This window comes from Clavelina lepadiformis, chromosome 8, assembly GCF_947623445.1.
Source record: "Clavelina lepadiformis chromosome 8, kaClaLepa1.1, whole genome shotgun sequence".
In the NCBI taxonomy this organism is placed as follows: Eukaryota; Metazoa; Chordata; class Ascidiacea; order Aplousobranchia; family Clavelinidae; genus Clavelina; species Clavelina lepadiformis.
This window is the reverse complement of record NC_135247.1, coordinates 4,602,208-4,627,008: the sequence shown is the minus strand read 5'-3', so window position 1 is coordinate 4,627,008 and position 24,801 is coordinate 4,602,208. Positions and strand designations below refer to the sequence as shown.

At 36.1% G+C, this 24,801-nt stretch overlaps 3 protein-coding genes across 5 annotated transcripts; 1 reads left to right on the top strand and 2 right to left on the bottom strand.

Moving 5' to 3' along the window:
* Positions 1 to 2,557: 2,557 nt before the first annotated feature.
* LOC143469006 (uncharacterized) lies at positions 2,558 to 4,937 on the top strand. The gene is made up of 4 exons (XM_076966520.1): positions 2,558 to 2,944; positions 3,452 to 3,599; positions 4,065 to 4,180; positions 4,301 to 4,937. The coding sequence occupies exons 1-4, from the start codon at positions 2,693 to 2,695 to the stop codon at positions 4,541 to 4,543; spliced, it is 759 nt and encodes a 252-aa protein (XP_076822635.1). The 5' UTR covers positions 2,558 to 2,692; the 3' UTR covers positions 4,544 to 4,937.
* A 159-nt stretch (positions 4,938 to 5,096) lies between these two features.
* On the bottom strand, positions 5,097 to 9,027 carry LOC143468344 (uncharacterized). 2 transcript variants are annotated; one of them, XM_076965494.1, is made up of 6 exons: positions 8,728 to 9,027; positions 7,191 to 7,249; positions 6,594 to 6,927; positions 6,353 to 6,478; positions 6,068 to 6,172; positions 5,097 to 5,737 (listed from the first exon to the last, which is right to left on the bottom strand). In XM_076965494.1, exons 1-6 carry the CDS (start codon positions 8,951 to 8,953, stop codon positions 5,610 to 5,612), a joined length of 978 nt encoding a protein of 325 aa, XP_076821609.1. In that variant the 5' UTR covers positions 8,954 to 9,027; the 3' UTR covers positions 5,097 to 5,609. The 2 variants fall into 2 exon arrangements, with proteins under 2 accessions (XP_076821609.1, XP_076821610.1); XM_076965495.1 differs by lacking the exon at positions 6,068 to 6,172.
* On the bottom strand, positions 8,886 to 22,123 carry LOC143468343 (F-box/WD repeat-containing protein 2-like). Of its 2 annotated transcripts, none has more exons than XM_076965491.1 (9): positions 21,896 to 22,123; positions 17,845 to 17,998; positions 17,448 to 17,616; positions 17,181 to 17,294; positions 16,691 to 16,905; positions 16,358 to 16,602; positions 15,888 to 16,035; positions 15,528 to 15,749; positions 8,886 to 9,027 (listed from the first exon to the last, which is right to left on the bottom strand). In XM_076965491.1, exons 1-9 carry the CDS (start codon positions 22,066 to 22,068, stop codon positions 9,022 to 9,024), a joined length of 1,446 nt encoding a protein of 481 aa, XP_076821606.1. In that variant the 5' UTR covers positions 22,069 to 22,123; the 3' UTR covers positions 8,886 to 9,021. The 2 variants fall into 2 exon arrangements, with proteins under 2 accessions (XP_076821606.1, XP_076821607.1); XM_076965492.1 differs by having other exon boundaries at positions 17,538 to 17,616.
* Between the last annotated feature and the right edge of the window lie 2,678 nt (positions 22,124 to 24,801).

Below are 24,801 nucleotides of genomic sequence, written 5' to 3'. Positions count from 1 at the left end.
GATACCCGCTTTGTTCAACAGGCTACAACACAAGTGAACCGATTTGTTGCACATTGAGGTAGGCCGGACAAACTAACTTAACCCCTGGTTTAAATCGTTACGTTATGTTGTATTGAAACTGAAAATGTCTTGTAGGGCAAAATATTTATTTCTTACAATAACTGTCTAGTTGGTCTGCAAACTAAACTTTGCTGATTTGTTTAACTTGTTTCTCAGGAAAGGTTTGATCAGTTAATTGCGTTACGACAATGTTGCCTTTGAGTTTGACAATCCTGGTATAGATGTGTGATAATAAAGGGATTTTATAGTATACAAATCGAATAGAATTCTTATTTTCAGACGTCTGCCTTACGAAACATGACGTGAATAACATTGCGTACCGATACGTTTCTTTTTTCAGTTTTAAGTCGTGACATAAATATCGCGCCTGCCTATCTTGCGTGAGTTATGCACAGCTGTTCAATGCACTCTTTCTACTAAGATCAACCCTATAACTTGGACGTCTTTATGCTGTTGCTGTGCCAATGTTTTGACTAAATGAAATTGTTCAAAGAAACTTCAATATAACCAGTATATACAGTTGTCATTTCTATGTAACCATCGTTGAATTCTATTGGAATAAGGTAACAAGGAGTTTGGTCTTATAATGTAGCAAGGGAAAACAAGTCATTATAATATTGATCACTGCCAATTGAAGCTAGTCATCAGACAATAGGCCGTCAAGGTTAACAATTAAATCTGTGGGTGAAAAAAGCAAACAACGACCTCATGAGACTCGTATATCATCACCCGCAATAAACATTTCAACAAGTACTTATTGTAGTGAAGTGGGTCAATCTTTCAAGTTCAGGTGCCACTTTCCATTACAGACGTATTTCGCTTGAAAGAATTTGTGTAACTACACTAAGCTCATCTTTGCCACTGGTGATTATTTTGGAGGGGTTTGTTGTGTAAACCGGAACGCAAACGTCGTACTGTCATTTCAAACATAGCAGTAACAGCAGGCATTGAATTTTCTTTTAGCGATAGATCTTGATATATATACGGATAAGGGCAATCTCAATGTAGGATGTTAGTTTTACTGGGAAGTCTTCAGGTTAACAGACCATAGCAGTAGCAATGGCATTTCAAATAGTATAGTGTTTCTTTAAAATCTTTTGTCAAACTGCCTGTTTACGCAAATATGTCATTCAAAATTGTTTGTCGTGTGTACGCATGTTATACACTGTTTTAAAAATGAACTTCCGGACTTGCATGTTTATTGTTGCGATTACTCTTGGTTTTTTTGAAAAATAAACGTGTGCCACAACTTGTGTGACAACAGAAATTTTACGTTAGCTAAATTTTGTTGCCTTAAGTTGTGTAAATAGTTTTCTGGGAATTTAATTTTGTCTATATAAAAAGCCATTGTCTTCATCCAGTATTTTACATCTTTCCTGTGATTTATTTGATACTTTTCTACATTTCAGAATTTAAACGGACAAATTTATCTTAAATTGAAGTTTTCAATTTTATCGTGACAATGAGCAACATATAAATGTTTGTCTTTGCCGCTTGTACCCTAGACTGAATATGCAACATTCTGAGAATATTATACTTATGCGAGCGTCTAACAGCACTAAGTTAATAAATGGGAAACCTTTCTCACAACTTTTACTATTTTCTGATTTTCAACCCCGATTCTTGCGAAACTGCTACCAAACAACATTTTGACAGCTATGTTACATTTTGTTTGAAGGGTCTATCTCAAAGAAAAGTATGTCACGCAGCCAGTTGTTGATGATAAGCGTTTCGGTTACGAGAAAGGACATGTTAACATTGGCTAAAATTTTAGTTGTTTCGGGTTAAATTGAAGTTGGACCAAGATTAAAAAATAGGTTTATACTAGGTTTGGGTTACTAGCGTATAACACTCGGGTTAAATGTAAATGAGGATCCACAAAAATAGCTTCGAACGAGTAATTTCTTCAAGTGATTAATCACATAAGCGACATGATGTACAGACGGTATTCGTTTTGGGAAGATATAACGAAAAACTACTCCGCAACTTTCGGCACGGTCAAATCTTAAACACCTGCAGGTATTTTTTTAAAAACCTTGCGGCAATTTTTGCTTTTATAGTGTCAAATGACTATTTTGCAACCTCTAATACTTTATTACTATAAATGTACCCAAAGTAGCTTAACGTGAAATTAAGTAGAACATACAGTACTTCCGCATGATGTAGGACGTAAAATGACCACGTACACGTTTACGCGCGTACTGATAAGCTACGTTCCCCATTTAGCCTTCTTTCTGCATGATAATGCAAAGATTGTAGGCCTATGTTTAAGACTGCAACCGATCTCAGTCAATTTAAATTGAAGTTCAGTTTAACAGGACTTTTCATGTGACGCTTACGTAAAAAGCTATTACATAGGAAAAGAATAAATGTGTTGCACGTGTTGCCTGCTACCTTATGAGCTTATTGTACTTTATTGTCTACTCTGCGGTAATTGACATTTTGTCTGTGGCTGTGATTGTGGGTAGTTTCAACTTAGCTTGTTTAGATACAGTTTATAGAATCACATTTATTGAAACGTAGGTAACCCTAACAAATAGCTAAACGAACAAATACCAATGACCCATTGTAGTTTGCAGACGTGGCAACTGTTAGTCATTTCGTGAGTCGAGCTAAAAGTTAAAAGTTGAAAATGAAAGTGATTTGTGCTGGATTTCCGAAGACAGGAACAAAGACGTTATATGCGGCTCTAAGCGACCTTGGCTTTGCTGTCTTTGACTTTGAAGAAAACTTTTTGTTTTATCGACAAGAGTGGTTTCAAGTATTGTCCGAGGGATCTAACGAAGATGTCTTCAAACGGATGTACAAAGATGTGGATGCGGTCACCGATCTTCCTGCTTGTTATTATTGGAAAGAGATCCACCAAGCTTTTCCAGATGCCAAAGTTAGTCGTCATGTTGTTATGGTTATATAATTAATCCATTATAAATCTATCATTTATCTGCACCGGTGAGCAACAGAAAGCCGTAAAAAGTAAGGAGTGATGAAATTTCTGTCAGTAGGCTTGAAAGAGTCTTAAGCCTCTGAAGCGAGAGGTACAAGATTTTCGATTTCAGTTTCCAGATCCATTTATATGCGGTCACACAAAAAAAGTTGTTTAATATAAAATTAGATAAAACACAACACTAAAATTAAAATCTGAACAGTGTGAAACGTATAACGCGTACTTTGTTATTAAATGAATCATCGTAAAGTAAGTTATTGGAATTTTAACTATGTGCAGTAAAAGCACTGCTTTATACTACAAATATAAGTTTTATCATATTGATATAGGCTACGTGTCTGCTAACCTTTTCTTATCATCACCCCACTAGGCAGCAAATTGCCTTATCACTAAAGAAAGTGGTGAAAACATAAGATGAAATATTCTGTACCGTAAATTGGATTTCAGATAATCTTATCCATGCGAGAGAATGGTGATGTTTGGTGGATGAGCATGAAAGGTCAGATTAAAGTGCTTGAGGAGAACACGATTTATCGTTTGATGACCTGCTGCTGTCCGACTGCTATGAGCATGCAGTTCATGATGAACGAGTTGGGTATGCAGAGATTACATTAAAGTAACATCGTTTGCTGACTCCGAAGAATGAAAACTTTTTCAAAGAAATGTTTGAGATTATAAGTTTAAAATGTTGCATTGATCTGCTAAGATCGTTGGAATAATAAGCGCGTTACATAAAAGGCAGACGTGTTAGCTTGATTTGGTTACAACTTTGTGCAAGTATTACATATATTATTATAGCAAGCAAGTCACGAATTTTTGACTGGGCTTGTAGCCCGGCTGTCTGAAGTTAGTTTATTTTCCTTTGTTTTAAACTGACTCAAAGAAAAATTGTGAATCGATAAATTTTGTTCTGTCATGCTTCAAACCAAATGTAAAACGAGGAAAAATTTTTAAGATTTTCATTTTAAAAACAATTGATAACTTCCTGGTATTATCAACACTCAACAGGATATAAATTCTTGGCGTAAACATTCACCGCAATTCCTTTTGTTTTGCATAGGACGAGTGGTATTCGGGGCGCGTCCACTCTGGCCATGGCATTTGAGCTACCTCAAAAGAACTAACGGTGCATTAATGAGAAAGAAATATGAAAGTCACAATGCAGACGTACTAATGGTGAGTATGACGATGGTACGACTTTACACAATATTGTAGCAATTTCCCAAAACTAACCGGTAACAATTAATATTTGCCTCATGCATTTCAGAAAAAGGTTAATTGCCGGTCTATTTTTAGTGCGCGCCTGAAGCCAAACTTTTGGTGTATCATTGCAAAGATGGTTGGGGACCGTTATGTAAATTTTTGGGCGTTCCGGTACCAGACAAGCCATTTCCTCACAAGAATGTTAAGGGGAGCGTTGTGGCTGAGAAAATTGCGGAGAAGTCGAAACTGATAAAACGACTTCAAACTGAATGCACCATCGTTATGGTTACCGTGCTAGTTATGACACTGTACGTAGGTTGCTATCTTTGCACTTAAAAGAAATTAACAAGTAACACAATAACAGCATAGTTCGTGAGTGTGTAACACCATGGTAACCTGTCCATGGCGTATTACCGAAAGCTGAAAATAACGACAACAGCTGAAGTGCCAGAAGAACAAGCTTGACAGAATGTTCTCCAATAAGCTAATTTGCCCAGAAATTTAAAAACCAAACATTTGGCTGCAGTATGTTATGATACAAATTCTACTGAATTAAATGTTGGGAAGATTAAGCAATTCAAAAAAAAACAAAAACACTAAAACCAAGGGAGAAGCAATTAAATGCCACTATCTTCTCTGGCTCTTCAGTTTTTGCGTAGCGCTTTTTTAACGTAGCCTACCTTCAAAATTCTTATTTAATCATCGTTTTGTAACCAATAAATAAAATCTAAAAAAGTTTTTGTATGCCAATTTCAAACTAGTGCAATTATTGTGTTAACTACAATGAAGTTAGCAATTATTTTTTTATTTGCCTAGCCTTCAATGTTCAACCTAAATCAAGACTAATCAGGACCTCTGTTAATTTGTAAACTCAGTTCAAGCTTAGATCTATGACTAACAATATTCAAGGCAATTTTAATTTGAAACCGAAACGATTTGCTGACGAAAACCATTCAAACGAGACGTTACTTTGCATTGTTTGAAGTATGGTGACGATACTGAACGACAACCTATTTACAACGCGATCTTTATGGCTGATATAACACAACACCTGCCGTACGGTCATAAAATTTAAAAAGAACAAAAACGCGGAGATATCTTTTTGGCTATTTACAAAAAATCACGAGTAAAAGTGCGGTAACATATAAAGCAATTACAACTGATAATTGTAAATGAGCAATTAAAACTTTTGAAAATCGAATTCAGAAAGGGGTATTACTGTGATGCATATTAAACTGGTTGTGGCTCAGCAATGGTTACCTCTTATTACGTAGTTGACGGTTAAATGGTGACACGCTGTAATGAAATTTGGTCCTAACTAACACACATGTCCAACAATGCCCTGGTTTAAGATCAAACAAGGGTTTAGTACGATCAGAAAAATGTACATAAGTTAAGTGTTTCAGCCGGCGGCTTCCACAGCGTTGCTCTCGGTTTCGGGTGCCTCATTTGCGGGGGGAGATTTAATTTCTTCCGATGTCTCCACCGCTTTTGTGTCGCCATTAGGAGTTTCGTTCACTTCCACAGCATCTGAACAACGTAAAAAATCGGTAACATGACATTCATCTAGCTATTTTACAAAGTAATGCAATGATCCCAAGACAAAAAAGATTTGAAGCCAAATCCTATGGCCTATTGTGCATGTTGCAAGCAATAAAATCATACCGCACCGCTGCATTACTGCAAGTTGTGAGTAAAGTGAAGTTTCCAGTATTAACCGCAATGAAATAAACAATAAGTAATCAAAGTTCAATTCGTTTTGTTAGTGATTTGAAACTGATTGCGATCAACTTAAAAGCTGGGTTAGCAAAAGGTTCAACTGAATTTGGATTGCAAATCGCAATCATAAATCACTCGAACCTTCGGTGGCATGTTCAGGTGGTTCCCCATGTAAAAGAACTTGTTCATCGTTACCAGGATCTACATTTTGCTCTTTCGTCTCATCTGAGCCCTCGTCGGGGGGCGCTTTAGATAAATTTTAGTTATAGAAACGATTACATAACTCGCTTTACTTTGCATTTACTTGACAAACTATCTCTTGAGCGACTAATGCGCTACTTGACCAGGTAACCCATTTTCAAGCCTCGATTTGAAGATTCAAACACTTTACTGGGGTTTACAAAGTGACGTTAATGAACTACTTACTCTCTTCGTTCTTTGCTTCGTTTTCTTGATGAGCTTGATCGTTTTCCTGTGCCGCAACTTCCTTAGGCTCTTCGGCACTTTTGTCTTTTGCGTTGTCAGCTTTCTTAGATTTCTCCTCGGATTCACCTGCAAGAAATTCCATTAACACAATGAAAAACAAAATACTTGTTGGACTTTATAACATTATAACTTACATGGTTTACCAGGTTCTATAACAAAATTTAATCTCAGGAAAACATACCTTCCGTCTTTTCACTTTTCTTCTTTGTTGTAAAAAACTTAAAAACTTTCCTAAATGATTTGCTGGAAAGACGACCTTTCTTCTTCTTCTCTTTGCCCTCCTCCGCTGGCTTCCCTTCCTTCTCCTCAGCTGGTTTCGACGTTTCACCACCTTCAGCTGCCTCTGCTTGTTCCGAGGTTTTTTCTTCTTTAGGAGCAGCTTCTTCTTTCTGCTCTGCCTCCTCTGCAACTGCTTCCTCCTGCTTTTGCTCTGGAGCTGACTCTTCCTGTTTAGGTTCTTCTTCCTCTTTCAATTCACATTCAGCTTCAGCGGGTGCAGAATCAGGAGCGGGACTCTATTAATCGATTAAAAGTTGTTAATTTATTTACTGGAACTACTAGTTTGTGTAGTTTACTAGATTTTATCATTATATTTGATCGCGGTGAAGCTTGGAGCATTGGAAATGCTAAAGGCCGTAGTCAACATAGTAATAGGAAGTATTGATAATCATCTTTAAAGTATATCGAGTCACAGAAGATAACATACGGTAATACAACAATAATGTTCATCGTTTTCTCTTAACATATGGTAAGTTTCTTATAAACGATGATGACCAACCGTTTCTTCGACCTTCTCTTTCTGTTCTTCGGGCTCCGGGGCGGCCACCTCAGGTGTAACTAAAAAAACAAGTCGAATTAGAAATTAAACTTACGGGCATTCCGCATGCTAAATAGCCTGCTGTATGAAGGTATAATTTTAGAGGGTAATGTTTATGGCAATAATACAGTACAAAGAGACGACGAAGCATGTGAACTTTCATAACCCCAAGGGAAGGAAGAGGCCGCGGTGTCATCAATGGATTTCAAGTTGCTTGCGTTTAAAAGGACGGTACGTCACAGGGACACAACACGGAAGGTTTATAAATCAAAATCTGACTCACATGTTGCGTAATTTCTCGTCACGAGAGAACAATAAAACCTGCGGGACTTCATTTTATTACGCAGAGACTTTCTTTCCGCGCCTACACCTACGGCTTGCTACTTGGGTATCAGAAACTGATACATGCTAACATTTTCAGTTACTGTTTTTAAATAGTTTACGTCATTCAAGGAAGGCAATTTGCGGATACTATGACGCAAACAATGGCAAACTTCCATCCAGTTATTACGTGCGCATATCAAGCGATAAACAAAACTTTTGGAAAATCGCAACAGTTAGGCTTGAATATAACAATTCTTTAAAGAAATTTAGCGTTGGATTTTCTAGGAACTTATTTTTTAAGTTGCTATAGTTTACAACAAAATATTTCCACAGAGTTTCTTAATTCCTTAACACATGGACTTCACTTGTTTTAAAACCAATGTTCAGTGAGCAAAAGCCAAATTAACCGTTTAGAATTCGATATTGCTGCAAATTTTTGAAATAAGCACGCTTTTATACAGATCGCTTTAGAAACTAATACAACAAACAGGCAATCGTGCAAGCAACAGACGAGAAAAGTTCCTTAACTTCGACTTTGCTCGATGCTTCCTCCACAATAAACCAGGGTAATAAGAAAAATGAAATCCAATAAACCAGAAGTCGCATTTCAATTAACGATTTATTGGACTGTCACAGCTTTCTCTGTGGATAAACTGAGGAGAAAAGAAACAGCGAGTTTGCGGTTATCCAGCTGCAAAGCGTGATGACCTAAATACGCCACTAAGTAGTCCAGATAACCACCAGGCCCTTTGGAGACTGCAAGCAAGAAATAATTAATCCTTTTAAAACAACTAACTGACTGACTAACCCACAGAAATTCCGTCTAATCACGTTTATTCAAGCTGGCCAAAATTGGGACTTCTGTAAGTTTCTTTTATCGACTAGGCGCAAACACAACCATTGAGCATTACACGCCGGTATTCGCATAGTAGGCTATTTTGACGAAACTATTTCTAAATATACCAGTTAAATGAATAGTTTTATAACCCACAATATCAGAAACAGAATACTGGTTATTATCGCTCTATTACACATGTGAAAACAAAACAAAACTTTCTAAGGAGATGGGTAATATTTTCAATCAAGGCTTTCAGAAAAACACGTTTTCTTGTGTAGATTACCGACAGATCTACAACCAAACAGTTTTCATATATTTCTACCAGTGACACAATACCTGCAGGTTGTTCAGTTGCTGATTCTCCCATTTCCTCTGGCTTAGTATCAGGGGTGTCTTCGATTTTCTCGGTTTCGCCTTGTTCTTGTTCTGCGATCTCAGCGGGACTACTCTCTTGTTCTGCTTGGTCAGGTTTTGGTTCTTCCTGCGTCTCAGTGCTTGTTTCCTGGTTATCTGGTGCAGTTATGTCTTCTATGACTTCGGCGGGAGTTGAATCGTCTGCCATTTTTTCCTTTTTTTTCTTTCACCAGAGGCCGGCGCCTTTTTTCAAATTCTTTTATGACGTAACAACGCTTATCGCTACCAAGGAAAAACAATGGTCATCATTTGCAAACGCGTTTAAACCGCCCGCGAAAAGCAAGACAATTTTAACACTGATTAGGCAGCTACTGTAACACTTTTAATCCATTTAATTAATCCTTCAGATTAACACTTTTAATTCATTCTTTTGTTTAAACAGAGTCTCGTAAAATGGAAAGAAATTAAAATTAGCGTTCTTATGAACCAGACCACAAACAGGGTATAGTTGTTGTTCGTCGTCAAATTCGAATCACACAAAAGCTTTTCAAAGACAAACAATTGCTATGTCGGTTAAGTGTCTAGTTGCAAAACGCGCTAATTACCCCAAATGCGCCATATATCTTTCTCCTCAATTTTTTCCAATTAGCGATAGTTACTGTGGTTGCCTAAGAGCGCAATTGCACAATTGTAGTCGAAAAGAATCGAAGCATCGCTTCGAAAATTAAACGGTGTTGAATAAAAGATTGCATTTGTAAATTGAAGCATCTGTGGTGCAGAGCTTGTGTACTTAACTGAAACTGCATTATTTAAAGATTTAGAGAGCATTATGAATCTTCGAGTGGTGTCTTTGTGCTATGTTATAGAAAAAGAATCCTTCCTAGACGAGAATTAAAATTCGATTATTGACGTTTCGCTCACTACAACCAATACATCACAATTTTTTCAAAGAAGCGACATACGCCTGCCAACTGTTGGGCTATCGTGACAAATGCATTGCATTATTATTGAACCGTCATCTGCGAATGAATAAGGGAAAGCATACAGTTTAGTATCCTTTTCGTCGTTTATTGCAACGTATTATTGCTAATTATGACATTTAATTCATCACCTTCGGTAATTTTGGCGTTAAATTTCGAGGCGGCATACAACATAAGTCACTTCTACTGACGCCACCACAGAATATATATATGTCTCTAAAAAGCGTTTACATTGAAATCGTCACCTACTAAAAGAAACCAAAATACCTGCCAAGTATTCCCCAAACCAAACACTCGTAAGTAATAGAAGGACAAAAAACCTAGGTAATGTTTGCCACCGCTACCAGTCTTTTTCTGGGTCCTCTCTATCAGCAAACAATTCCAACGGCCTACATTTATCGCGTATTAGATTGAAAATTATTTGCAACTTAGCCCACTTGGTTCAGTTTATCATTGTAAACAACAACCTGATTACGTACATCGTGTTTATGACATCATAAAACATGAGCGTATTAGGTCGCTTCCTGCTGATGATTTGATTATAGTCGCTTGTACATGACTCGGGAGTTGATATTGAAAAGCAAACCGACTGGCCTGCAGGTTAGAACTAGCGCCTGTTTGCCTGAAGTCTTGTGAATTTGTGGAAGTTTTCTAACAATCTTCACCACAGGCGGAGTAAAGTATGAAAAACTAAGATATATTTATTTTACCTATGATGTAACTACACTACAAAGTTCGTAAATGTTTTGATTAATCCTTTTCGCGTTACAACATACGTTGTTATTACAAAAGAAAAAAACACGAGGATTTTCACAATTTACACCAATTAATGTCATTACTCATTACGTTCCAAAGGACAAAAATTTCCTTGATAAACAGGCAACAACTCAACTCAATACTACGATTGGCGCTACGACTAACATGACATTCAATTCCAATGTCGTCAAAACCTCGCAGAAAGCGATCAAAACAACTTATATCGCTGTTAACATACTTTATGACTATAGTCAACAAGCTTAAATCTAGGAATTTATTAAAATACCATAAGAAAAAAACATAGGCTCAAACTACATGGTTTGACGTTCCGGTGGCAGCGACTAGTGATAGGCTGTAAGCTGTCATAAAATTATCGTCAAAGCAACGCATTCGTTGCAATTTACACAAAATCGAGTAAATCTAATAACAACTAGTATCGGGACAAGTAGTTACCGGTAGTACGGTCGCTGTCTTCATCTAGGTTTTAGCACACGGTGCTAGAACCTTCGCCGGCCGTATAAAGATCATACAGCTATCTCTTTATCGCACTCGGACAGAGCGAAACACATAGTTTATCGTTGTAAACACGCAAATAGTGGTTAAATCGAGTAGTAACGCAAGCTCGCTTTATCTTCGACACTCCATTAAACTTTGCGGTTTATCTAGACAGGTTGAGATCATAGTGCTGCATTGAATTACTACGGGAATTTTCAAAGATCCACGGTAGACCAGACCACGGTCGGAGAACAGGCGCACTACCTGCAACTTATCCGGTTCAAATCAAAAGTTGCCGTAGGTTTCCAAGCTATGGAATTTTCAATAACCGGAAAGTGATCTTCAAACAGCGCGGCGTCTCGAAAAATTTTCTTCAAACAGTGTGGCTACGATACAATTGTTTAAGGTGTTCGCATTTAAACGAAATATTTCACCTGACGTGAAATCATAACATATTTTGCCGCCCCTATGGAGAAGTGCTGTGCACTCGGACTGTATTAAAGATTATATCTGCCTTGTCCAAGGTGTCTGCTACGCTGCGAAAGTGGAATCAAATTAGTGGAGCATTTCTCCAAGAGGGAATTGAACAGAGTTTTACAATAAGGCGACACCAGAACCTAGACAGACATCTTTCTTCGTACATGGTTAGGAAACCCGAATTAATTCCCAGGGCGGATAGAAGAACATTAACCACAATTCGAAGAAACGCGAAAGGCGGTAACAAAAATACACCTGACCGACAGATTCACTACGAACCCCAGTGGTGAATTACACACTACAGGCAAATGAAGGGTTCTAAACTTTCAAGCCACAACAAACAAGGAGCTTTCCACGTTCGTTAATACTCATTTTACTCTGATCTCGTATCGTATACTTTTGAACGTGCTATCCGGCATGCAGATAAACAAGTTTGTTTACGTGATTAAATACCATTTAGACGAGCGGCACTCTAAAGCCTAGTCACGTGATTGCGACATTGAAGTGGCATCAAGCCACGGGACATCTCTAAACGTGGCAACAAACCAAATTGACATCTGCGGCAAGTCAAATAGCCATAAGAGAAAATCCACCCAGTAAATACAACGGCTGTGGTCTTCGCTGCATCAGATATAGATCAGGAAAACTTGCAAGAAAAAGCAATACAATCATTGTCTCTCATAGCTTGTTAAATCTTTGATAAACGATATGGCGTTATTAATAATTTATGAAACGAAACGCTACGTCAAAGTTATAGCTAGCCGCCTAATGGTGATTATGTCCATCTGTATGGTGCAACACCATGTCTGGGCCGTGTTAGCGAATGTTGCTCTACAAGCCGGTAAGCTGCACACCTGCTACCTCGCACCAAGGTAATTGGAGATTTGTTTCCTTGTCTTATCAATATCAGTGTGATGCATATCACTGTTATCATAAGCATATTCAAAGCTGACCTGATTTTATTAAATGACTCAGTGATATATATATATTATATAATATATATAGCGCGGTCAATATGATTCATTCGATCATTTATCATATTTGTGATGACAGGTATATGTTAATACGTTACATACAAAAGACGGCAAAAATATTGAAAAACCATATCCTGATTCCTTCAATACATCAACAGCTATAATTTGACAATGTGGACAAGTTGTCTAACATAAGGCTCCTTGTTGTGAACTAGAATACCAGAAGAATTTACTAATACCACCGAAATGCAATAGTTACTTCCAACTCTGGGCTACGCGAGTTATACTTAAATTCCTCATAAATAACCTATTAGGTAACAATTTCAAAGTTGGGGTCTGCGAGAAAGGAATTAACGCAGCTAAGGGTCCCCAAGTAGGAAAGGTGGGGAACCACAGCCCTAAGGCATAGTTTAAGAACCTCTGAAAAACCATTCCATAGCAATTTTCCTCAAATCTAAGAAACTACTTGCTACGCTGCTACAGGTTTTATACTAAAGTTTTTTACTAAAAAATGATTGTAATTACCTCTAACCAAGAAAAGTGACGCACTACCCCACAAACGCATCTAACGCATCTGTGCAGCATCAAACATTCCAAGTCACAAGCTTCGAACTAAACCCGGAAGTGTAGTGAGTTAAATTGTTAGCAGAGAATGAATTGGAAAGTACAATGTTTAATGCGTTTGCGTTCCCTTTGAGGAAGTATGGACACAAAGCAAGCATTTTGACATAAAAGACCTGCATCAGCATCAATGCCGGGAAACAGAATCAGAAATTTTCAGTTTGACTGTTGCTAACAAGAACTGAAACTGTACTCAGTTCGAAGCCAAGCGAATATCCACCGAACATATAAATTCGGTGCATTTACGTTAAACATGATTTTGCGCTGCAAACGCCAACAATGCTTTAAAAAATATGGTGTTAAAATCATGGATTTTCATGCAAAATCCGAAATCTATTTGCAAAAACCAAAAACATAACATTCATGCAAATAAAACGTTACAGCCATTCGGTGCAACTATAATGACCAACATATTGTACAACTGTAAGCCCGCCATAACGTTTGTGCACCACTTGTCAAAAATAACTCTGGTCTAAAGAGCGGCATGTTAAATTATAACCAGACAAAGGTTTCGCGGACGAAATTTGTTAATTTTAGCAGCGCATATAACGACTTCAGACGTTGCTCCTACGTCGCAAGAATGCTAAATTGAGGCGACAACTAACTGCACAACACGCAGGGATATATACGTGCTAGCAGTTGTATGCGCAACGCACTGCACTGCTGTCACGGTATGACGTGATTTTCCGGAGTTGGTAGCTGTCTTCCAAAAGGAAGTCATGTCTGCATACAGGACATCAATGCTAATCTACTATGCTGGCTTATTAGACATTTTTTTAAAATAATAGTTAAGCATACGGCACCAACCTGTCTTAAATCGCCATTAAACAGCCAAATCCGTAGCGGAACGTATAAGCATTAGAGAATATTGATGTGAAACAAACATGCATATATAATTCATCTGCACATTTGTATTTACAACGACAGCTTAAGCAATACCGAATGTCGGAATTTTTTAAAGCCAATCACCTTAAACAATGCAGAAAAAATCATTTATTCCATGCAGCTGTCCAGTACGATCTTAAGTATTTTTGTCGGTTAACTGTCCTTAGTGGTTCACAAGCAACTCTTAAAGCACCAAGAAGGTTCTATGACGCAGATCTAACGTGCATAAAATCCATGACGGTAATAAATCCAACTTGTTCTCCGATGACTGCACAGGCGTCTAAGATCTGGCACGTACACATCTCCCAACTTAAATGAAGTGCGTCAATCACGATATTTCTCGGTGTACAAAAACTTGTTGCGTTGCCTATAACTTGTTCAATAAGCTGCACAAGTTTTACGTAGTTTACAGCATTACGACCTAACCAGCACGTGCAAACAAAACGCTGTACGTTTTTCTACATTTACGTACATTTTTGAACGGAAAATCTCAATGTGAAAATAGCTGAGACTCCGTTTTTAAATACTATTTTTTTCTGGAGACAACACTCTGTGTTACAGTCTGATAGAGATAAATAACTTACATCAGCAATCTAAAACTTGGTATAATAAATTAGGCAAACTCTTATAAACGTTACAATGGCAACTAATTGTTAAATAAGTTATACGTTAATAACCTCCTTTTTTGACGTTTAAACTAAAAACCTGTTTTTCTTCACCAATCAATAAAGAAAAAAACATGCTGTACAAGTTAAGTCTTACTGATCAACAGCAATCAACGCAAATCTTGGCTGCTACACCTGAAGGCGATTTATTCGGACAACGCAACGCCACACACAGCCGTCAACCTGTACTACGAGTGCAGCTGCAGAGATAAAAGCGAAAGTGTCTACATGAGTTCGGCGAAAAATACCTTCCCTGTACCGCAATACAAAACGCCTTTCATTGCGCTTTAAACAGCGAAGGTTTGTGCCGTTTCACCGCAAACATAAACACTTTAGAGCAGCATTTCGCCCCTAGCGAATGCAGCATATGAGCGTTAAATGGTTTTTGGGCGGCGCACAAGTATCGGGATGTGGCAGCGGAAATTACGTCACTAAATAACGCAACATAGTTTGATATTGAAAAGGATAACAAACTGTAGGGCATGCTATTGATGCTAAACGTGCCACAATCAACGCAAAGTGGCGGTAATCTGCAGCGTTGCTGTTTTTTTTTTTAGTGTAAACATTGTTCAATAAATAAAAATAAATTCCGAACTTATGACAATGAAAAAAATACTCTGTTTAACATCGGCAGGCAGGAGTAACCCAACGTTACTAACCACTACCAACTGCTGTAAACTGCTGAAGGTGCGTTTGCGATATGTTATGAACATTACTAACGATGGAGGTTCGGATTTTAGTTGACACCAAAATAAACAGGCAAATTGTATACTTGGCACTGTCTTTGATTTGTGCTAATAATAACCACATTAATTTATAGGCTTTAATAAACTTAGCTGTTTTTACTCTCGGAATTTCAGGTTTGTTTTGATATTAATATTTCACCATGCTAATAAATAATACAGAGGAATATCTCTGATCCAACATACCCATTCCTGTTTATTCTGAATGGTGAGAAGACTGACAGAGTGATCGGAAGACACGCAAGCACATACGAGGTCCATTTGTAGGTCCTCGGTAAACCCATCCAACCAACTTATTGGACCTACTGCAAAATTTGACCCTTGCCTGTACCATGTAAACCTTGGAAGTTGATATGCAATCAGCATGCTAAGCTGGCTTCGGTGTATTTTGGTCGTTTGTGTTTGTTCCTGTCAAAAAATGTTTGTTGCAATTCATTTCTGTTACACAATGTCTTTCCGAGGTTAAGTGCATATAATCAAATTAAATAACGTCTTTATGAAATTAAGAAAAGTGGTAATACGGTAAAATTCGTAAGTAAGCTCTACTTTATCATCAGTCCTGTAAAACGAAGGTGTGGTATGGTGGTGACTGATTCTTTCTATGAGCAGCGATTTTTTAGTAATATCCGACATTAAAGCAAGCCTGCTTCCAATGGCTAGACAATATTGCTGAGATGACGAATGCTTAAAAATCCTGTGTAAATGTTACCTTGTTAATTACCATTTTGAAAAATACAAAAAATCGATGGGTTGTGGGAAAAACTAAATTTAAATGATCACTAATTCAGAAATGTTAGCTTGGTTAATAAGCATAATTTGAACATCATATTTGTTCGCAAATAGATCGAAATAGAATAAAAAAAAACAATGCAAAAAAGAAGTATTGTATTTTTACTAAAATATTATACACTATGAAACAAGTACAACCCAGCAAAACAAAAGAATTTGCATTATAAGCATAGGTGACGGAAAACTAGTGCAGTATATCTCTATGATAAATAATACAATTAGTTTACCTAGTTAATGTCAAGTCTTTGAAGTTCCATTCCAAGGTTTCACTTTCAGTTGAACATAAGATGCATCTCCCATTAAAATTTAAATTAGGTTTCAGTGGACTGGTGCCACTGGGAGGCTTCAAGGTTTCCAGGACCTCCTGTTTGTCAAGTGGCCAAAGTTTAATGCTGCCTTTCCCCATTGTCATGACAACAAGGTCATCTGGCTTATGGTGCAGTGAGTGCACATCACTCTTTTGTAGAAGCACCTGAACAACCGTAAGCGTTTTGTGTTGTTTAAATTAAATTCGACCCAAAGAATATAAGAAAAGGATGCAAATAACCAATGGTAACTACCTTTAACACCCATTCTTCATGACCGTTATATACATTGAGCATCGTTGCTGTTGAAAGTTGCCAAATAATACTGCTTGTATCTGCAGATCCACTCAAAAGCAAGTCATGTTCAAGATCACTTGATATTGAATATACTGCTCCTACATGGCCACGATACTCTTTCATTAGTGCACCAGTTCTCCAGTCCCAGCATGCAATCGTTGCATCAAAAGAGGCTTGAAGAGTAATTAAGTTACAACATAATGGAATCATTGTGCTTGTAGCTATAAGATTCCAACCCTTTTAGATGTTTACAAAAACATGAATCGGGTGATAAACTTATAAGAACATCAAAATATTTTTGTGAATTTCAATTAAACTAAAATATACCAAGGTTTTGCCTTCTCACTCCAAGCTAAAAAGTTTTCGTCTTAAGTCATGGGCTATTCTGAAGACTTCTCTTGCAAATTAATGAAACACTACAGTGAACAAAAGTCAGCAGACGACCTACCGGTGTATATATAATCGTAACCAAACAGAACATCTGCAACTGAATGTGTGTTGATCGTATACAGTAGTTCTTTACTTCTTGTGCTCCACATGGATACTTCTCCTCCTTCTGAACCTATACAGTACAGTTTAAAAATATACATATTCAACATGAGTAAGCCAATAATAATACTGATTACAAGTTAATTTTAGCAAGTGTTTTGGGGCAAACTGATTAAAGTCTAAAACAAAATAATGATATTCCAAAAAAATGCATACTTTTGCACACCTGCTACCAAAAGCTGCTTTGATTTATGAAACCGCAACAAAGTGGGTTGGCTGGTAAAGTGTTTTAAAACCGTCTGTTGGAAGTAACAACCTGATTTTAGCTTGAAAACATAATTGGTTGCAGTTCTAAACGTGTCTTTCCAGCTATTGCCATAAATGGGGTTTTCTTTCTGCAATACAAAAATGCAACGTAATAGGGAGTTTTACCTAAACATTTTATAACCATGAAACTGTGCACACACAATATATAACATATATATATGTATATAAACAATGTACTTCCTCTCAAACTTCCCCTAACTTTTTATGACTAGACCATTATTTTCCTTAATTTGCTTCCTATCGTAACTAAATATTATTTCAGAATTGCCTTACATATCAAAAAATTACTATCATACCATGTTCCATCCAGCATTTAGACAAGCCCTTCTCCAGATGGTGTTGGAGCTAGATATACATTTGTTCCACGTTTTACTGACAGAACAACATTTTAGCAAAGTGAATGGATTAAGATGCAGAAGAATTTTCTCACTAATCTCAGAAGGTAGAAATCTACACATTCAAATAATCACTATAAACCTTGAACACCCAACTATTGTGCTGAACACTATTACATAACTAGGTTACATTTGAGGAGTTTAGCAAGATCTTGATGATGATAAATGATAAGAAACAAAAAAACACCAGCACTTAATATTGTCACTGGAGACAGATCTTTTCACAAACTTAAAACAATTTTAACAAACAAAACTTTTGTTTAAGACAATGCAAGTTCGAAATAAAAATAATTAGTATTGTAAGAGAATAATACTACATACTTTTGAGAAAATAGCCCTAAAAGTTATTGAGATATAAGCAAACCAACATAGTTTCGGTTGGTTAGGTGCCGAGATAGGTTAAGTCATGGCCAGTAACAAGAAAAACTTAGATTACTTTTATGCTAGATGCATACCTTATATAACGAAAAATGCAAAACAAAAATTGTTACTATTTATTAGAAAAATTAACCTTTGGCAGTAATAACATTACATAGCCTAAATTAGGAAATATATACAAAGATCAAATATGTGTATCTATCAGTTTATATCAAAAATATATACAAAGGCTAAGTGCTCAATTTATTAATAAGATTAACTTAAAACTATCACATATACATATATTCATATCTAGCCATGAATATATTAGTACTTAGTATGGTCAATTCACCTTAATACAAACATTAATGTGCGGTTTTTTAATTTTTCGACAAAATTTCTGCTTCTGGTCAACCGAACAACACAAAAGTTTTTTTGACAGAAAAGAAAGTTCCACTACCAAAAAACCTGAGCAATAAGTACCTTGTAGTGTAATAACCTTGTAGTAATAAGAAATAATAGTATAGAAAAACATTTGATATCTTGCAAAGAAATAATTTTTTTAATTTCAGGCAGTTAACGCAAACCAAAGTTAACCAAGCCATCTTTTGTATCTCCTTCCATTTTGAAGATGCAAATTTGGGCAAAAAAGGCGAGAAAAATGATCCCAATTATAGCATTGTATTCAGCATGAGTACACACACCCAGCACATCGATACTATCATAAACGGTGTATTGGGTACTGTGATTGTATGTCTGTGTCCTACAACTCTAGACAATCTCCCCATTCTTGTGACAACATGCATGTCCAACCAACAGGGTTTCGCCGTGATACAGCCATTCTTTGTCTCGCTTTTTCCATAAATTTATACTATCTGCTCGACTTTTTCAGGCGTTTCGCCTGAGCAAATGAGACTAAAATCAAGACAGCCATTTCTCTGGTCACCACTCCAACTGTTAGATTAGTTGGAACAACTTTAAAACTCAAGCATCAGTGCGACTGGAGCAATAAATCAAACACCGAGAAGCAAGGTATGTCCAGCAGACTTCATCATTTTATTAATGATTATTGATTACCGACACTGATATCTAACGGACCGGGTAACCACTACCCATGATGAACTGGGTACAGCTTAATACAGTAGTTCCCAAACTTTATCTATTTGCATACCATTTTATCGTTTCATAAGTATTTTCATACCACTTACATTTAGTAAAGTTTTTTTATTGTTTACAAATGAACAATAAAAAGCAAAAATGTGCAATGAATACCTTTGAAGGGAATACCAAACAGACCTTAAAATTACATTAAAAAAGAAAAAAGGTAACGAAAACACAACAAAATTTTAATATGATGGATTAAGTTTGTTTCTTAAAGATCATTGTGAACTTAATAAGTTGCTTGCGTACTACCAGGGGCATCATCGCGTAGTACAAGTGATACGTATACCATAGTTTAAGAATCACTGGCTTAACGGTTAAATATTAGCGTTTCCCCTTAATTTGATAATAATATGTATTTAAATTATGTTATTAGAATATTAGATATGTTGTTTAATAACATAATTTAAAAAATAACATTATCATGAAATAAAGTACAAGTATAGCTGACTCGGTAACAGAAAAAATAGAGTCTTACTCTCTGTTGGTGAACACTGAAGAAAGATTCATTTTGACAATTAGTCCCATTATTTCAATGTTTGTAAAAAAAGAATGACTTATCAGAAGCACTTGAAGAAGGCTGGAGAAAAAAAATTGTATTTTCAGTGGTTTTGACAGAATGTTGGCCGATGATAAATAGTTGTTTAAGCAGTAATTGTTATATAATTAAATCAGCAGTAGTTGTTAGTTTCTTGGGTTTATGAAGCTAAAACCAGATGAAAACAAACCTTCTTAACCCTTAGCTGTTATAGTTATGTAAACTTATGCTTTTATCGCTGATTAAATCACAATTCAACCGCAATGATTAGCGAATTGTAAGAAGTACTCATTGTCAGCCTTAGTGGAAAGTGTGGCACCTACACACACAAGATTCATCAATATGCCTATTGAACGTTTTATCTTCGCACCAAATAAACAAAGAAAAAATGGTTGTTTGAACGCCAATTTATAATAAATAAACCAGCAATTAAAACTTTAGTGTATGCCATCACGCCAAAATTAGCATCTTTGCACAAACAATTTCTTGTTGAAAACTGCCATACTTTCCAGTCAAGCTGGTCAGTTCAGACTGGCAGACTCACAGACTGCAGGCATGTGTGGCAAGAATACCTTGGGTCTTCATAGTTTTGAAAAAACATCCCTTGGTCTAATCAACTGTTTTTGACTTGCATCAATTTACTGTGGAACTTTTAATGCTGTTGATACTGCTGGTACAAAATCTGACAAACAAATTTAACTGGAAAAGCCTACAACTTTGGAATAAATGTGGTGGCTTGAATGGCTTCTAACTAGTGACGTCACTTAATAAAAGAAACAAAAAAGTCATGGCTTTCAGATCACAGCAGCATTGAGCTTTAATGGAGTTCAAAAGGGGAAGAGAGCCCCCGAACCTATAGCCTATAAGTAGGGCGTTCTAACACGTTCTCCTTTCGGAGGAATTGTCTTCTTTTATCATGACGATTGAATTGTCCTCCAAGGAAACGCTAAATTCCGAAAAATGCCCTTCTTTTTGACAATAACATTTTCATAGTAGTATTTGTAATCCAAATTGGCAGCATCTGGCCAACAAATGTAGATGCATGTTGTGTTTTTGTACATATATTACAGTTTATATCAAACTAGAAAAGCATTCAGAAAGTGTCAACCTCTATTGGTATCCAGGCAATGAGTTTATTGTCCATGTGGCATGATCATAAACATTGTCAAAAAGGTTTTGTTACAACTGACTGTTCAAAGGCTATGTTGATGTTTGCTTGATGTAGCAGTTTTGAAAGATAGAGCAGAACAAATGTTCTACTTTTTTCAATTACCAATGTGGTTAGAAGAAACGCAAGTAGATAAATAAAAAAATGAAGATTTTTGCATGATGTCAAAGTTAATTCCGTGCGATGCGTACGCCAAAAGTAAGTTTGGCATACATTACAAATATACCAAAGGCATTATGCCTACTGGAATATCTGTGCCCTTTTCTGTCTAAACAAAAGAAAAACGATGGAGCAAAGTAAATTTGTCATTGCCATGGTTGCGCCAAGCTGTGAATCCGCTCCGAGTCATGCAGTATACATCAAGCTGAAGATCTGAAGCTGAAGATCTTCGGTGTAACTCACGAATGCCCGGTCATGTTGGAAGTTATAATCATCGCAATTTACCTAACTGATTTTCAGAAATCAGAAAACCATTTTTATCTGTATGTGCTTTTCCCAGTTTTTTTTTTGTAGCGAAGAATAAAAGGTTGGCTTGGCTACCATGATCTCTATGAAGTTAATCAGTTCCTAAATTTAATCACACATTCCTCGTATTATTGAGGAGATATTCCAAATTGTATCAAAATTTATGACTACTGACTTCAAGAATACAGTCGACACAGAAAAAGAACTAATTTCCTTTTTTAAATACAATACCAGTTTTATTTCTATGGAAAACGCAAACTTACCGCACAAAATCTCGTTTTAGCAGCAAATCTGACTGTGTAGACAAAAACTGGAGCTCTGGTATGTCCAAGCAACTCAATAACAACTTAACGGTGCCAATTTTTTGATCACCAGATAAAAATTTGAAGTTTGTTTCCAATCGATCACACCATAGGGCAAATTGCTCTTGATTCATTTTGTATAAAACACCGAAATCAATTTGACTTGCTTCCGTAGTCCCAAATAGAATAGAAAACTCGAAGTAATCCATGCACTTTGGTGTTGTGATGATCACGTGATCAGAAATTGGTTTAGGTTAATACCCTAAAGCAAAATCTCAAATATTTTATTAAATCTCGGGATGTAAAATTATTGACTCAACAACAACTTGACAATTGCTTTCTTCGTGTGAAAATTTTTTATATACAATACTTGCTCGTGGGGTGCTTAAAATTCTTACTCTTAGTGACACAGTATCTCAAAAAGCATCAGGAATTGTTTTTTACGCAAGGATAATATGGATTAACTATTGGTGTTCAATAAGATTCTTACTATGAAAAGTGTGACTCGAACGCGATACATTACACTACAGCGACAGCACATGTGGCGTAGCATGTTTTAATTGAGCAAATAATTAAAAAATTTATTTGTTTGGTAAATAAATCTTTTTTTGATTGTGTGTAAGCTTCAGAGGAACTCCATGCTGGCCGCAGAGCGCAAGTGCAATGTTTTCAGAAATGATTGTTAGAAAAAGAGTAAACTATATTCTATAAACCTTGATGAAACAAACCAGGTGATAAATTTTAAATTTACAATTTGCTAAACGATTGAAGTTTCAAAAAACGTACATCAGAACTCAAAATTTTTATCAAAAAGCGAGGTATGGCTTAGTTGCGGCGGAAGCGCGAGGAAAGTGAAACAAGACCCCGGCAAACAGTGCTAAAACCGATTTGTAATAAAACCAACAAAGCGAGGCGAAAGTGAGAACAAAAAATTTAAAGAAATAGGTTACCGGTGCATGTCTATACGTCGTTAAACGAGTAAATTGTTTATAATGTTGAATTGATACTCACTTATATGAGATTTTGCAGTCTTTAGGTGAGAAAATATTAAATGAATTTGCTTGCATCTTCATGTATGTTTAAGTTTAAGGGTAGGCTACTAAGAAACATTGGGTATTAGTAGTGAAAGTTAACTTTTAGTTTTTTGAGTTTGACTGCTATCATTGGTTTAAAATTTTTATACAAAGTTCGCTTAACTGATTAAAACAAAAATAGACGGCTTTCGAGTTATATCTGATTGACAAGCTATTTTCGATCGCCTATAGTTAAAATAGAAATTATCCACCCGTTTTGACTCATTTTAAATTGCAATCGTTCTATGCATCGTATTGTAACGATTTCACTCAGGTATGAAATATGAATATGAAATCCTTAAATAATCCCTAGAAATTATTGAAAAAATGTTGCCTAGTAATTATTTTACAGCGGTTTAATTCTGTGCCAGTTCAATTCAGTGCCAAATTTTTAGGGCACAAAAAATATTGATAGCAACAAAAGAAAATATGTCACTAATCAGTAATCATCATTAATCAAATTACAATATTTCAAAAATTTTATCATTGAATTTCATGTTCTTCTATTGTAACTTGTTGCTGATGTAGTGGTATACTTTAGTGCCAAATATCAATGCTTGTTTTGAAAAGTGGAAAAAACAGAAATTAATATTTATATATTCATTGATTATGTCGTCATATGAATAATATCATCATATAGTAGTAACATCATAACAATTTTTGTTATGTCACACTATTAGTTGCCGAATTAGACTGGTTAAATAGTTTTTTCAGAGACAATATGTTTTTTAAAAGTGTCCTTTTTTAACCTAAAGCTCATTTTTTGTCCTCATGACTGTCATCAAGTCTTTTTAGACTTTGAGTCAAGTCATTTATGATTTTTTTAATAAATGAGTGTATAGCCTACTATCGTTTTAAAGATTAAATCAATTTATATTAATTCTTACTAGACTGCTTGGCAGGAATTTTAAGCAGGTTTCTAATAACAAATCTAGATAGAAGAAGACTTAAAATCTACTGGTTTGTTGTTAAATAAGCAAATAGAGTATCTTTGTAGAATCAAAAACCACTTTTATTCCAACCATTTTGGCCAAACTTTGGATGGAAAAGTCTTAAGAGGTTACAACATAATAAGAACCTTTTCCAAAGAAGCAGTGGAATATGCTTATAAGAAATGGATGCCCAAAGAAAGCGATGTTTTTTTTGTAACATATCCTAAGGCAGGTAAGTTTGTTGAAACTCTCATCGGGTTCATCATCTAAACCAGGGGTTCTTAAACTTTTTGGCACACGCCCCCCTAAAAATTTCGCACCCCACCTCATTGCAAATAAAAAAGCATTAAACAAAACAACAATTTATTTTCAATTAACTTTCATTAATGTGAAGGATGTAGTTGTTTTTGGGAAACCAGACATTTAATTCGAGGCTTTGTAGATCTTAGGTCGGCTTCACAGTCAAGTTTGTTCCTAGGTTTTGTCTTTATATTCATGACGATGACGTTGTAAACGACCTGGTCTCAAAACGTTGTTGCTTGGCTTTTCTAAGCATATCACGCATTGCGGTACAACTTTTCCGTTCACTGTAGTATCTATTTAGCCATACTTCAGATAATTTTGGTCATACTTTCTCTTTTTTCCACTCATTTTGTATCAATACAATTAGTTTAATTACTAAAATACCTGGTTATTAAATCAATACTAAATTTAAGTTTTACTTCATTTTACGGTTTTAATATTGGCTGACGTTGGTTTCACCCTACTGAAACCGGGTGCGCGACATTACTATTTTTATTATGTGTGGCCGACACTGCACACAAATTTTAAATCGTTAATAACTCGAAAATTATACGTCGTA

Excerpts from the sequence above, each read along its gene's own strand:
- LOC143468343 (XM_076965491.1), bottom strand. The coding sequence starts at position 22,068 with ATGAATCAAGAGCAATTTGCCCTATGGTGTGATCGATTGGAAACAAAC. Across the intron at positions 17,999-21,895 it reads CTAAAACGAGATTTTGTGCG|ATTTCTACCTTCTGAGATTA; the intron begins GTAAGTTTGCGT and ends TTGAATGTGTAG. Across the intron at positions 16,036-16,357 it reads AAAGACTTGACATTAACTAG|GATTTTTAAGCATTCGTCAT; the intron begins GTAAACTAATTG and ends ACATTTACACAG.
- LOC143468344 (XM_076965494.1), bottom strand. The coding sequence starts at position 8,953 with ATGGCAGACGATTCAACTCCCGCCGAAGTCATAGAAGACATAACTGCA. Across the intron at positions 7,250-8,727 it reads AGCAACTGAACAACCTGCAG|TTACACCTGAGGTGGCCGCC; the intron begins GTATTGTGTCAC and ends TTGTTTTTTTAG. Across the intron at positions 6,173-6,352 it reads CGAAGCAAAGAACGAAGAGA|CGCCCCCCGACGAGGGCTCA; the intron begins GTAAGTAGTTCA and ends ATTTATCTAAAG.
- LOC143469006 (XM_076966520.1), top strand. The coding sequence starts at position 2,693 with ATGAAAGTGATTTGTGCTGGATTTCCGAAGACAGGAACAAAGACGTTA. Across the intron at positions 2,945-3,451 it reads AAGCTTTTCCAGATGCCAAA|ATAATCTTATCCATGCGAGA; the intron begins GTTAGTCGTCAT and ends ATTGGATTTCAG. Across the intron at positions 3,600-4,064 it reads GTTCATGATGAACGAGTTGG|GACGAGTGGTATTCGGGGCG; the intron begins GTATGCAGAGAT and ends TGTTTTGCATAG.